The sequence below is a fragment of the Anarrhichthys ocellatus genome, unplaced genomic scaffold (assembly GCF_004355925.1).
Source record: "Anarrhichthys ocellatus isolate YVR2014 unplaced genomic scaffold, GSC_Weel_1.0 scaffold23, whole genome shotgun sequence".
Taxonomy (NCBI): Eukaryota; Metazoa; Chordata; class Actinopteri; order Perciformes; family Anarhichadidae; genus Anarrhichthys; species Anarrhichthys ocellatus.
In genome coordinates, this window is record NW_022280053.1 from 2,992,410 (window position 1) to 3,005,824 (window position 13,415).

Sequence of the window (13,415 nt, forward strand, 5' to 3'; positions counted from 1 at the left end):
GTTTGATGGACTCATGGGCTCTTGGTTTGTTTGTCATTGACGTTTATTAATTATTGAAACGAAACTCAAAGTGAATAAAATAAAGTAAAATAAGAATACAACCAAATAAATCAAGCTATTTCGGTTTCTTATGTTACCTTCTGTTTCAGATCCGCTTGGCAAATTCGTCTGGCGTCTTTGGCTTTCCACGTGCACCTGGTGTGGTTGATTTGGGCCAGGGCGAAAGAGGTCACGTGTTAGTATGTCCTTTTTCTGCTAAACTAAAAGGCAACCACTAGGTGGTATAGATAACCATTTTCTAAACTATTTGCTCCTTTTTTTAACCAAACAACAACATTGTCTACAGATAAAACCATAGAGTTGTTTTTATTTAATTTTATGAAATTAAAAAGTGAATGTCAAGAGAAACGTATCTCCGTGGCAAACTGAATTATTTACTGGAGAAAGACAAATGAAAAAGGAAACACCCAGATGTTGCTGAGACTGAGACAAAGACCAGAGGTTTAGGAACACTTGTTTCTCTTTGTGGCAGGACATGATGACAGACCTATAACCTCTAGGCCGGTGTGCCAATGCCACACATATTAAACCAAACTGTATTTAAACCTCGTCCTGTGTTTGGCCAAAACTCAGATAAACTTGGCATCCTCAGATTCTCGCAATACATGGGCTATATATCATTGCAGCGGAAAATTCAATCACCTTAAAAAGAAGCACAAACACAAGCATGAATCATCATCGGGATGTCGTAGCTTAATTGTGACAATATGGATATAAAGAAACAAATGATTATCCAACAACATAATGAGGGTCCTGGTTCAGGGTTAGGTCTTTATACAACGTAGGTTAATCCATTCTACTGGAAAACTAAAGACAATGCAGATTATTTTCATTTTCTTTAATAATATAAAGTCGTTGTCTTCTTTTTTTATTTCAACATCCCCACAACACGCTATTCATTCATTCTTGATGTATTAAACGTCTCCAAATAAACCAGACTAAACGCATTCGCTCGGGTATAATTATAAGTCTTGTAAGATATGCCTAATATACTCAAACACATGTATTTCGGTGTGATTTTATTTAAAACTGTATTAAGTGCGCTTTAATCTCCTCCCACCTGCCTGGTAAGGTTGCGCGCTCCCGGTGAGTTTTATAGCAACTGTTGCCCAGTGAGGCAGCGCCATAGTCACCGTAGTCCTGGCGACTGTAACCCACCAACAACAACCTCTCGCTCCATCATTACCACCTCCTCCACCATCCTCATCTTCATCAACCAGTCCACAGCTCAGGTTTGAATACATTTGTTTTTTTTTAACAGTTTTTTTTAGCCTAGCTTTTAAATCGGCCTTTCTCGCGTCCAAGGGATAATTGCGTGAAGGAGCTATTAATGCTGTGGTTTGTGTTTTTGTGTGCAGCTGAATGAAGGCTCGGTGGATAGCTGGGGTAGTTTGCTAGCGAGGGTGTTTCTTTGTGACGTGGTAGCCTGCTTTGCTAACGTTGGCTGTAAAGATACCCACAGCTGTGAGAGGTCCTGGTCGCTAGCTGTAGCCAGCGATGTCCTCTTACGGGGTGCTTTGTGTCTAAAACTGACCTAAACGCCAGGTGGTGTGGAAGAAAAACGGGTTTCCGTGTAACTTATTTGCCTAAAACTTACCATGCTGGGTGGTAGCATAGGTCTGGGCTAGGCACTGATGCTAGCTGGTCAGCTGGAGCAGGAGCAGGTGTCTGTTGTTGCTAGGTTGCTAACGCCAAGCGTTGCCCTCTCACAATGCCTGGTGGTGTACCGTTCTTGGCTAATGTTTCGGTGATATTGCAAGTGTATGTGTCGGCTGGTTTATATCTCGTTGGTCACACAAAATCAATAACGTCGATCAGCAATGGAGAGTGCTGTGAGCTAGCTTTCCATACACTAACTGCTATTGACAATAGCTAAGCCATTACTTTCCCTTTTGTCTTAGGGAGCAAGATAGCTTCGCTAGCTCTCCATCTGCCCTCTTTGTGGCATCCGATGGCTGTGATAAGCTATCTTGATAACACAAGGCGAAGTTTTGCAGTGGTCGGCTTTGAGGAGAAAAAACACCTGCCCGATTTAACATTAGAATACCTCAATGTATGTTAACTACCCGTGTGTGTGTTTTTTTTTCTCCGAATCGTTTCGTTATTCTGCATTTCACCTTCCGTACAGGGCTGGTAACGTCCAGATTTAGCAACCCCTTCTGCAAAACACGTGTAATTATTGAGAAACATGTACAATTTTACATTTTTGTTATTTTGTTACATGTGCGCAAAAAGAAAAAGGGACCGAGAAGCAGCGTACATTGTTCCAGGGGGATCCAGGTCGTTAGTTCATTTTAATAATGGCAGATTTGATTTGGGGCTCCCTTAAATGTGTTACAAACATTTCAGAACAATACGCTCTTTGCTTACAATGGAATAGTAAACTTGCATTTTAAGGTTGCTTAATCCTCCGGGTGGTTCATATGAGTACAGGCTAGGTTTCTTAACGTTGCATCACAATTATTTCGGGGTCCATTGGGTCTCATGTGCAGCTGCGACCTGTGATTCCCGTTAGGGGAGAGATTGGGTGTGTCAGTGGAGAGGACAGGTGCACCTCTAGTACTGATGGGACTCCTGAACCATCTCGGCTTGTCTGTATAGATTTTGGTTGTCTTTTCAATTGTATGATGGCTGTGAACCATAAATCACAGTACTACTTATGTAGCCTGACAGAGCCAGAGCACTTCAAACCATTTAGATCAAAATACAAATTGCACACTTTGTTTTTATTGCATACTGCAGGTAAAGCCTAAAATATTGATCTGTTGTCACATGCAACCCAAAATAGGTCATGCACAGACACCTTTTCCCAACACACACACACAGAAGACAGGATGTTGGGAACTGCTAGTTATCATATCATGTTACCACTTACCTGTAATCCAGCAGCACAGAAATAGTACCATGCCACCTGCTGCCTGGATCCTGTTACATTTCCAATCACTTAAAGAGGGGCCGATTAATTCAATTATTCAGTCATCCATTTTCATGGCTTAGCAGAATACAGCGTGTTTGGTTTGTTATTTTCCCCCAGCCTGCCCGCAATAATGTATATTGTTGATGAAAGAGGAGACTTAAAAGGTCCTTGTTTTTTTTTTTTTTTTTGCTTCCTAACCCCACATATATCAATAACAGGGTACAATTAGACTCGCTCTGTAACCTATGTCATGATGCTTCCAGAAATTCTGACATTTCTGTTTCCCGTGTTTCCTGTCATGAAATAAAAACAGACAGTACGTTGAATACTAAGTATCACTTTGTTTTTGTCACCACTGACGTTGTCCCATATATTCATGCAATGTTTCATATGTCAAAATCAACATCTGCGCAGACCGTAACAATATAAGTCACCCCCAGTTATCTTTATAGTCGTAAAACTCAACTCCTAAGCAAACACAGAAACTTTGCATACCTCCTCCTTCCTCAGCTCCCAATCACATCTCCCTCCACCTGTTTTCCCGCTGTATTAGCACCTGATCATGCTCCTGTCTTGCCTGGGGTTGCATGTACTGTATGTGTGAGAGGGAGAGATTTTGCATATGGTGTACTTTTCAACCTTGTTCACCAGCTCCTATTTCTTTACTTGGTCCATCACACTCCACCTTTATCATACATGATCATTAGAGTGGCAAATACAGTACTGTATATTTTCTGGCGGCGACTGTGAACCTTGCACTTTTCCCTTATTCGTCGCTTGTAATGTTAGCGAGAGGAATTGAGGGGAGAAAACGCAGGGCAAAACGTTGCCCTCCTTGGTGGCTTTTGTTCCTCCGCGTCTTTGTAGGGCTTGCACTTGCTCAGTGGAGCACAGCATTTAAGTGGGCCACAAGGGAGTGCCTGAATGGTGAGGCAGGAGGTGTGGTAGTGTGTGTGTATATGCGTGCGTGTGTTTGTGGAGGGGGTTGGGGTGAGGCAACAAGAGTGCGTTGTGATGCAGGGGCTCTTTCCCTCGATTTTTGGTGGGCCCAGTTGGAGCCATGTTCTTTAGCCTTCAAACTGCACACACAGTGGAATATAAGTCTAGATTCTCCTCTCGTCACAAGTCCTTTTATTAGCATTTGGTTGCAGTAAGCTGAAGGCTGCAGTTATACTTTGCATTTTGGTTGGCCTGCATCCAATGGCTTTCACGCTTCAGGGTAAAAGAGTTGCCTGTGTGTCGTGGTAGTATATATAGGTGTGTCATTTCTTTTGTGAACATATGTCATAGTTTACAGTGTCTTGTCTAAATCTGCAGAATATGAATATTTGAACGGGATAGTAGCTTATTGTTTTCCAGGAACCAGACTGCAGCCCGCTAACATGTCCGACAGTGATAGTATATACTCGCATCCCCCTCCCAAAGGTGTTGAAAATAGTCATGCTGGAAGCAGATGGCTTTGCGTTAATGAATGTCAGTGCCCCTGTATATTTAAAGGAAATACAGACTGCCTTACCCACTCCTCACCCTCTCAGTGCACCAGGAACAATTGACTCAGCTTTGCGGTCAAATTGTGAGGTTGGTCATCCCAACGCAAATAAAGTCAAACCCTGCTTCCCAAGAAAAAGGCCGGTGTAATATTGAAGGGAATGAGCAGGCTGTCCCTGGTGAGATTCAGAGCTGTTAGGGGACCCGGCTTAATTAACCAAGAGAGGCTTGTTCGTGGAAACTGTGATGGGGAGGAGGTGGCCTTCCCCTGGAAGGAATGGGTGATGGTAGCCATGCTATTATTAACTCATAAACACAGGTTCACCACCAGTGTCTCACACTCTTTTCCTTGTCTTCAAAATAGCTCATTTTAGCCTTGTAAGTGTTGTAGACATAATCTTAAATCTCTGATGCACAATGCAGCAACATAGCTTTTTTATTACCAGTAATGACGCTATCTGGTAAAGATACTTTAAAATATAAGATAACGTTCCAGTAGTACCTTTTGTTAGTACTGATCCTGGACTTCCAATCTCAACTAACGTTAAACCTGTAAAATTGGGAACTGACTGAGCAGCGAGAAGCATCATCTATTTGGAGTTTGTTAAATATTAACTTGTTTTATGGCTGTGAACATGGAGACAAGACCATGTGTCACTGATGCATGAGGCTCTCAGTACATTAAGTACTACAAGGCAGAAACAGGTGCTAGGGTAGACTTTCTCTTGAGCAGCTTTAGTAGCATTGATTTAAGAGAATCTGTCGTGTTTTCTATTATGTTTTAGGGACGTTTTATGTCCAGGGCTAACAAAATCATGAGACTAATTTAATAACGTATTTATTTCATCGTAAATTCTGTCTGTTACGACGCCATATTTGTAAATCTACTCTGTTTAAGGGAGTCATCAATGCTTGATGCCCTGTGTGTGTGTGTGGGTGTGTGTGTGTTTGTGTGCCCTGGGTCAGTGATGCGTTGAGATCATTTCGTTGTTGTTCCTGAGTTGTAAAGTTGCTTTGCCAGTTAAACCGGTAGGTCGAGGGTGTTCTTGGTTTCCAGTGATTGTGACATTATCTCTCTCCAGTAACACTGTGTTTTTCTCTGTCTTACTTAGGCGCCATGCAGACCCCTGAGGCAGGCGCTGACTCCACCTCCACAGTCCCTCTTCAGACCACCGTGCCTGTCCAGCCTACCGGCTCCACCCAGCAGGTGCCTGTCCAGCAACAGGTACATCCAGCCTGTCTGTGTGGGGGCGTGTTCGTGTCTGAATGTTCCTGCGTGTGTGCATGCTGTGTGTGCATATATATATATATATGTGTGTGTGTGTGCATGTCTGTATTTGCAATATGGTCGATTGAATCATTCATTTGCAACTCTTGCAATTTGTCTCGCCAGGCCCAGACTGTTCAACAGGTTCAGCATGTTTACCCAGCACAGGTGCAGTATGTGGAGGAAAACAGTGGCGTCTACACGAATGGCAACATGTGAGTCAGTCTGTTACCCGGCTCTATAAATATTAGCGCTAAGTCTCTGCAGCCTGTTCTCTCTCCTCTTGAGTCTCCTCAAACCATCATTCATGTCACAAGCACATGTTGTTGGTGGGAGTGCGTTCAGGGTTTTTTGTGTGTGTGTGTGTGTGTGTTTTTCGACTCGTATGAGGGGGGGTCTGCCCTCGTGTGCTTGATGGTGCTCGGTCACCTGAACATGACCAGAAGTAGTTCTGTCTTTGTAAGTGCTGATGCTACACCAGGGCCCCCTGGGTCTGAGGAATGGGGGGGTTACATAGACACTCGACTAAATTGCTCAAGCTGTGTTTTTGTCCTACTGTGATAACACAGAGACTCGCACATTGTGAAGACACAAACACACATACTGTGTGACCTCAGCTGCTGGTGGAAACACTCATGCAAGCTAGACTTAATCAAACATACAGCAAACAGCTGGACACGTGATCTGAGTACCAGGCTTGTGTTGACATAATATGTGAAAGGGGGGGGGCACCCAAATCACAAACAGAAACCCATCTAAATACATAAATACAGTTGTTGACGTTACTTTCAGAAGGTATCCATAAAAAATGATAATACATTTTGGATTGGACAATTGTTGTTGACAGTATTTGACTGTACCTGCACAAAGAATTTTATTGTAACTACCACATCAATAGGTGTCCTAAGAACATAAATAACATTTAAAAAAAAACTTGATTCTAAGAAGAAATAACTTAATTTGAAAGTTGAAATAATAACTCTTAATTGTTTTACCTTTGTTTCTCAGTTTGGTGACTGACTGCTAACCTCTCTTTTGAACAGAAGAACCTACTCATACTCAGAGCCGCAGCTGTATAGCCAGAACAGTGGAGGGAACTACTTTGACACTCAGAGCAGCTCATCACAAGTCTCCACTGTGGTGACGTCTCACGGCATGACCAACAATGGAGGAGGGGGCAGCGGAGGAATGAGCATGAATCTGGCAGGGGGTCAGGTAATCAGCACCAGTCCTGGGGCTTACATCATGGACAACGCTCTACCCCACCCTGTCACCCAGACGGCACGAGCTTCCCCAGCTACTGTGAGTTAACAGCACCCACTAATTGGCTCTTCGCTATCACTTCGCGTAGGCCGATCCCTTGGCAGTGAACTAACCACTGCCAGCAATGTTCACACTGTAACCCTTAATATGTAATGGTCAAGTAATGCAGGGCTTTGTTTCCATTCCTGTTTTTATCAGTCTGTTATTCCCACTCTTTGGTGCAGAAGAAAGGAGGGGCTATGACCTGAGACGGGTGTATTAAGGAGGGGAGGACTTACCCACTCCTCATGAGAGTCCTGATTGGACAAAGCGGTGCATGCAGCACAAGTGCTTTGCCCCATTCGTTTTTTTCCTATAGTCCACCATGATGATGCTTGGTGTCTGACATTACATTATGAGGATATCAGTCATGGCAGAGAGTTTAGAACATCCAATGATGGCTGTGCAAAGGAGAAATGTTTTATTTTGTATTTAATCAAAATGTGTGCAAGGGCATTTAACTGCTTAAGCAAAATACCAGCTCAGCGTTGTCAAGCCTAAGTGAGGTGACAATATAAATGGGCCCCTTTGTTACTGTGTATTGTCGTCAGTCATTAGGCTGTTTGTAAAAAGCCCGGTACCCAATTAGACTTCTTCACTTTTTAGTATAAACCTTGAGTTTGACATGCAGGTGTTAGTACATCATCTTGGCACGCTGCCTTAGTCTTTTGTTTTTATAATGAAGAGGAGACTGTCATTTGTCTCTACACATGATGGTTGTTATAATTGGATCTGTGCTGGTGGAATCTGGAAGGGTTGCGTGTCTGCCAGCTATCGTCGTTATGAAGTGCTTCGTTGATCCTGTTGAGCCTCGTGTTCCCACTTCTCAACTAGACTTTCTTAAAATGACAGGTAGTCCTGCTTTGCTTGGGTTTAGTGGTGCTTGCTTTGTGATCCTTTCTAGATTCTCTTTATTTTTGCACGTGGATACTAACGTGTCTACATCAGCGCTTTGTTTTTTCTTGCTTTCCTTTTTTATTTCCCCCCCCCCCCTCTTACATTTTGTTGTCCTGTGCTTCGTGGTTTATCAGATTGAAATGGCGATTGAGACTCTCCAAAAATCTGAGGGTTTGTCCAGTCAGAGAAGCTCGCTGCTCAACAGCCATGTAAGTTGCTTTTTTACGAATGCTTGCCCACCCCTCTGCTTCTGACTACTGCCTCTCTCAACTCTGTATACATTTGAGTTTGACTTTCTGTTTTTGTTGCTTTTTAAATGTCACTATCGTTTTAAATTCACTGGCTGCTGTAGAAATGCTTTTGCAGAGTTGTGGTGCTGCGACATCGAAACAGACTGCTCGTCTGAGGTCTTTCCATGGCAGTTTGCGTGGACCAGTGTTTGAATCTCTTTGGTTAAAAAAGAAGCATGTGTTCCCCTTGTAGCTCCAGTGGCTGTTGGACAATTACGAGACAGCAGAGGGCGTAAGTCTACCACGCTCCACCCTCTACAATCATTATCTGCGCCACTGCCAGGAGCAGAAACTGGACCCTGTAAATGCAGCCTCTTTCGGTAAACTTATCCGCTCCATCTTCATGGGACTCCGTACAAGGCGCCTAGGGACAAGGTCAGCTTCTTTTTTTGATTGTCTTTATCTGACGTGAGGAAAAGTTCATGGCCGTATGCTTGCGTGGCTCTTCTTTTGTCATTAATTGACACACTGATATGCTAAAAGCCTCATCCGTCCTTCTCTTCTGTGCCTCTCCTCCATCCATGTGAACATGTCTGTTCGCCTCACATTCGTCAATGTGCGTTCACCTTTGGTTTTGTCTTGCAGAGGGAACTCCAAATATCATTACTATGGTATACGTGTGAAACCAGACTCGCCACTCAACAGACTCCAAGAAGACATGCAGTACATGGCACTCAGACAGCAACCTGTTCAGCAGAAGCAGAGGTACACAGGCAACTAGGCATGCTTACGGACATGCAGTATTTGTTGGGGAAACAAGTCACAGTGTTTTTTTATAGATACCGATGTTATTTGCAGGTTCAAGCCGGTGCAGAAGTTTGATGGCTGCTCTGGGGAGAATTACTCAGGTGGAGGCCAGCACATTCCTGGTGCAGAAGAGCAGACAGTCATTGCACAGAGTCAACACCACCAGCAGTTCCTTGGTCAGCTGCTTTCCTCTTTATCTCAATGTCTCTGTAAAACCAAGAACACATGAAATTGCCTCAAATAAACTGAATATTTCGTTTTACGGATTATTCCAATTTTTTTTTATCACTCCCAACAGATGCGTCGCGGGCACTCCCTGACTTTGTAGAGCTGGACCTGGGACCGAGCAATACAGAGAACATCAGCCCAGAGGATGTGAAAGCTCTCCAGTCCCTTTACAGAGAGCACTGTGAGGTTAGATAAAGGGCTTTTCATATTCACTTCAATGTGTGTAATTCACAAGGGGAACAGGGGGTCAGGTCTCTCTTCAGTGCTCAGAGAAAGCGAAGTAATCCCTTTTAATATTGCAGCATCCGTTGATATATCATCAACAAGGCTAGTCCCTTCTTTTCCCGTATATATGTGCCTTAATCTGCCTCTATCTATTATTACAGCAATTCACTAGTTTCATCTTACTTAATGAGAAAATGCAGGTAAGACTGAAAATACTGAACTACGGTTTTACACATTTTTGGAAAACTACACATATTTAATCTTTGGCTGGATTCAGAGGGTGGAAAATTTGGGAAAGGTCATGTGTGTGTTTATAGTGACAGACATTTCTAAATGCCAGCTACTGACATTTTGGAGCAGAATGTTCTCTTCATCTTGTGAAGTTTTCAATCACATCTCTCCTGCTATCTGGAAAAGTAGGAATCAGGTCCGCAGGTGATGGCCAAGGATCCTTGGCTTATGATCCTTCTTCTCATGATTAAAGAACCAGTTCACCAAAATTACCAAAAAAAACATCACAGCCCCCTAGTTTGGGGTTGATGTGCAGTTTACAGATGAACTTGTTTTAGAATGCGGTTCCAGTGAAAACTATTCATTCGTGTGGTTTATTCTCTGCTTTTGTTTCAGGCTATCCTGGATGTGGTTGTCAATCTCCAGTTCAGTCTAATTGAGAAGTTGTGGCAGACATTCTGGCGTTATTCTCCCCCGGACTCTGTAGAGGGTGCCACTGTAACAGAAAACAGGTGAGGTCAAGCTGATAATATACAATGCTGAAGTCTATCAATGATAGCCAGAGAGAAAAATATTGTCAAACCTAGTTTATTTTAGGATGAATCTGAATATTCAACGGCATTTTTTTCTGATTTGTTCGTTCCTCAGCAGCTTAAGTGAGATTGAAGCACGGCTGCCCCATTCACAGCTATTGGAACTGTGCAGAAGCGAGGCGGTACTCAAATGGATGAGTACCTGTGACCATCTAATGTACCAGGCCCTCGTGGAGATCCTCATCCCTGATGTCCTGAGACCCATTCCCAGTGAGCCACAGTCACGGACACCTCTCATATTTGCTCGTTTGCTGTGTTAATGCTCGTAACATCGCGATCATAAACTCACTGTTGTTGTTTTGATCGTCCAGGTGCCTTGACTCAAGCCATTCGCAACTTTGCCAAAAGCCTGGAAGGTTGGCTCAATAATGCCATGAATGCCATTCCACAGAGAATGATCCAGACGAAGGTACACTTGCAGTATTCAAACAGAGTTACCTTTGTGAAAATGCTACATTTATAAGTCAGAGGGAGTGACATTTGTCGTCAGTTTTGAGCGGTATGGAGGTCAACACCTAGGCTTTTTATGTGTGCTCTTTACACAGATTGCCGCTGTTAGTGCCTTTGCGCAAACACTGCGCAGATACACATCTCTGAACCACCTGGCTCAGGCGGCACGTGCTGTTTTGCAAAACACATCACAGATTAACCAGATGCTGAGCGATCTCAACCGTGTTGACTTTGCCAACGTACAGGTCAGGGCAGCTCTTTGTGTTTGGATATTCAGTGTCGGTGCTTTTGTAATGTGTGCTGTGCCATTCCTTCTCTGTAATCCACTCCGTCAAAAGAGTTTTCCCCCTGTACAGGTGTGAACCTGCAGTTCTTTCTCTGTGTTGCCGTATAGGAGCAGGCATCATGGGTGTGCCAGTGTGAGGAGGGAGTTGTTCAGCACTTGGAGCAGGACTTCAAGGCCACACTACAGCAGCAAAGCTCTCTGGAGCAATGGGCAGCTTGGCTGGAAAATGTGGTCACTCAGGTGCTCAAGCCTTACGAGCACCAGTCCAGCTTCCCCAGGGCAGCTCGACAGTTCCTGCTCAAGTGGTCCTTCTACAGGTCTGCGAAAAAATAATAAAAAGCGACCATATTGACACGCACCTGGGAGTGTGCAGATGTAATGCTCACAATGTTGTTGTTTTTTGAATGGCTCTGCAGTTCTATGGTGATCAGGGACCTGACCCTTCGCAGTGCTGCCAGCTTTGGTTCCTTCCACCTGATTCGCCTGCTGTACGATGAGTACATGTTTTACCTTGTGGAGCATCGCGTGGCACAAGCTACCGGAGAGACACCCATTGGTGTCATGGGGGAGGTATAATTATAGCAACTCATGGTCACAGTATTTTACAGTGACGCACTACAGTATATGACAGATACACTGTATATCAGATGTGAAATAATAACCTCTCTTTGGGTCATTTTTCATCCGTTGATAAAATCACCCCAGAACAGATGTTTTATCTAGTTACTACGTAGTATCTCCATTGGCTTAGAAACACATTAAAACTATGTGAGCCACTCATGCCCCCCACTAATTATGATGTTTATTTGTCTGTTTCCAGTTCGACAGCCTCAACACGCTGTCCCTCTCTAACATTGATAAAGGTACGTGATCTATCAAGCTCAACCAGTATTCGAGAAACACTGTCCTTTTTAAAGTGAGCTCTTGAGTCCACACCGGTGTTTTACACATGCGATGCTTTCTCCCGTCTAGATGAAACCAGCGGGATGGACAGCGACTTAGAAGACGACATAGAGGAGACGGGGGAACCTCTCGCCAAGCGAGAAAAGTCTGAGCACGAGGTGATCCAGGTGATCCAGGTCGGGGCCCTGGAGGACGGGTCCCACCCTGTGGTGGGGGTCGTCCAGCCAGGTGTCCTCCACTCGCTGCCCCAGCCCCCGCAGGACCACACTGAGCACATCCTAACCCCTTCTGCCGCTACTCCCACCATCCGCCACTGCAGCGCCACAGGCAACACCTACGCCTCCGTTTGACGGTCTAAAGGGCACGGCCAGCCTTTGTTAGGCCTGTTTCGCTATCTCACTCTCCACATATCTCTCTCTCAGTAAGTCTAGATGTTTCCGTCTTTTTCATGCATCGTCTCTGTCTGCACGTGTGCGGACATGCTCTCCTCGCCATATCTAAACCTGTCAGTGGGGGGGGGGGGAGTGCTGAAATGATGATGATACTCTGGCCAAGATGTGCTGTCCGTGTCTGACTGCTTAGATTCTGGATGTGGTGTCGTCCCATAAGGTTGTGCTCTATCGCAATGCGGCAGATGCAGGAGGACTAATTTGACCTGGTAAATGTTTGTTGACTCAAGGCCTCATGTCTGTCTGTACAGACGGTTTTGTCTTGAAAGAAAATTCAACTACTGATGTCTCAGAGCTCAGATCCATGTCACCAGCCCCCGTGGTGCAGAGTCATCGATTGACTCAAGACCTTCACCTATTGTAAATAGTTCTGCTGTACTTTCAATTGGTATTACCCAAAAACTCATGGTGCTATCATTGTGTTCTGTTTTGTTTTGATTTCCATTTTTATCCCTCCTAATTTGAGCATGATTTATGTCCACATGCATTCCAACTGCTGATAAACGTTTGGCTGAACAAAATATTTTGAGTATTGTATGTAGCTAAAAACATTAAAGGGAGGACTTTCTATGTATGTGTGGCATTTGAAAAAGGATCATGGGGCAGTTTTGTCTGTTCTGTTTGAATTTCATACGGTAGCCACCCACTGACGACCACTTATAGATTTTAGCCACAGAAAAGGAAACCCCTAAAGAAGTATCTGTGCTGCTACTTGTGTATATAGAAATGAGATTGAAAAGACCAGCTGTACAAAACCACTTCCTCAATGCTAGCTTTTCTATGCACCCCGTGCATAACGCTTGCCTTTGTTCATTGTAGATGCTCTGTAGTGTTGGTGTACGTGACCAGCTGTAATCTTGAAAAAAATTTACTGGACATGTTCCCCTGTTTTTCTTTTTTTTGTTTTTTTTTTTCTGCAGTTTCTGTCTTAATGAAATATCTTAAGTTCACAAAGGACCAAAAAAAAAAAAAAAACAACAAGCTGAGAGGGAGCCACTTGGGCCACCCAAGAGCTGTCTCCTGTCCCACAGTGCCATGTCGCAGAGCAGACGGAATGTCAGGGATTTAATGTACCTCGGCTT

At 44.0% G+C, this 13,415-nt stretch overlaps 1 protein-coding gene across 4 annotated transcripts; it reads left to right on the plus strand.

Annotated features, from left to right (window-relative positions):
• Positions 1-1,163: 1,163 nt before the first annotated feature.
• rfx3 (regulatory factor X, 3 (influences HLA class II expression)) lies at positions 1,164-13,413 on the plus strand. 4 transcript variants are annotated; one of them, XM_031860031.1, is made up of 17 exons: positions 1,164-1,292; positions 5,578-5,690; positions 5,859-5,947; positions 6,776-7,034; positions 8,066-8,140; positions 8,415-8,596; positions 8,807-8,926; positions 9,020-9,144; positions 9,267-9,382; positions 10,049-10,164; positions 10,301-10,455; positions 10,557-10,654; positions 10,791-10,940; positions 11,090-11,298; positions 11,398-11,551; positions 11,802-11,844; positions 11,954-13,413. In XM_031860031.1, the coding sequence occupies exons 2-17, from the start codon at positions 5,583-5,585 to the stop codon at positions 12,232-12,234; spliced, it is 2,280 nt and encodes a 759-aa protein (XP_031715891.1). In that variant the 5' UTR covers positions 1,164-1,292; positions 5,578-5,582; the 3' UTR covers positions 12,235-13,413. The 4 variants fall into 4 exon arrangements, with proteins under 4 accessions (XP_031715891.1, XP_031715893.1, XP_031715894.1 ...); XM_031860033.1 differs by having other exon boundaries at positions 10,304-10,455; XM_031860034.1 differs by lacking the exon at positions 8,066-8,140.
• The last annotated feature ends 2 nt before the right edge of the window (positions 13,414-13,415 follow it).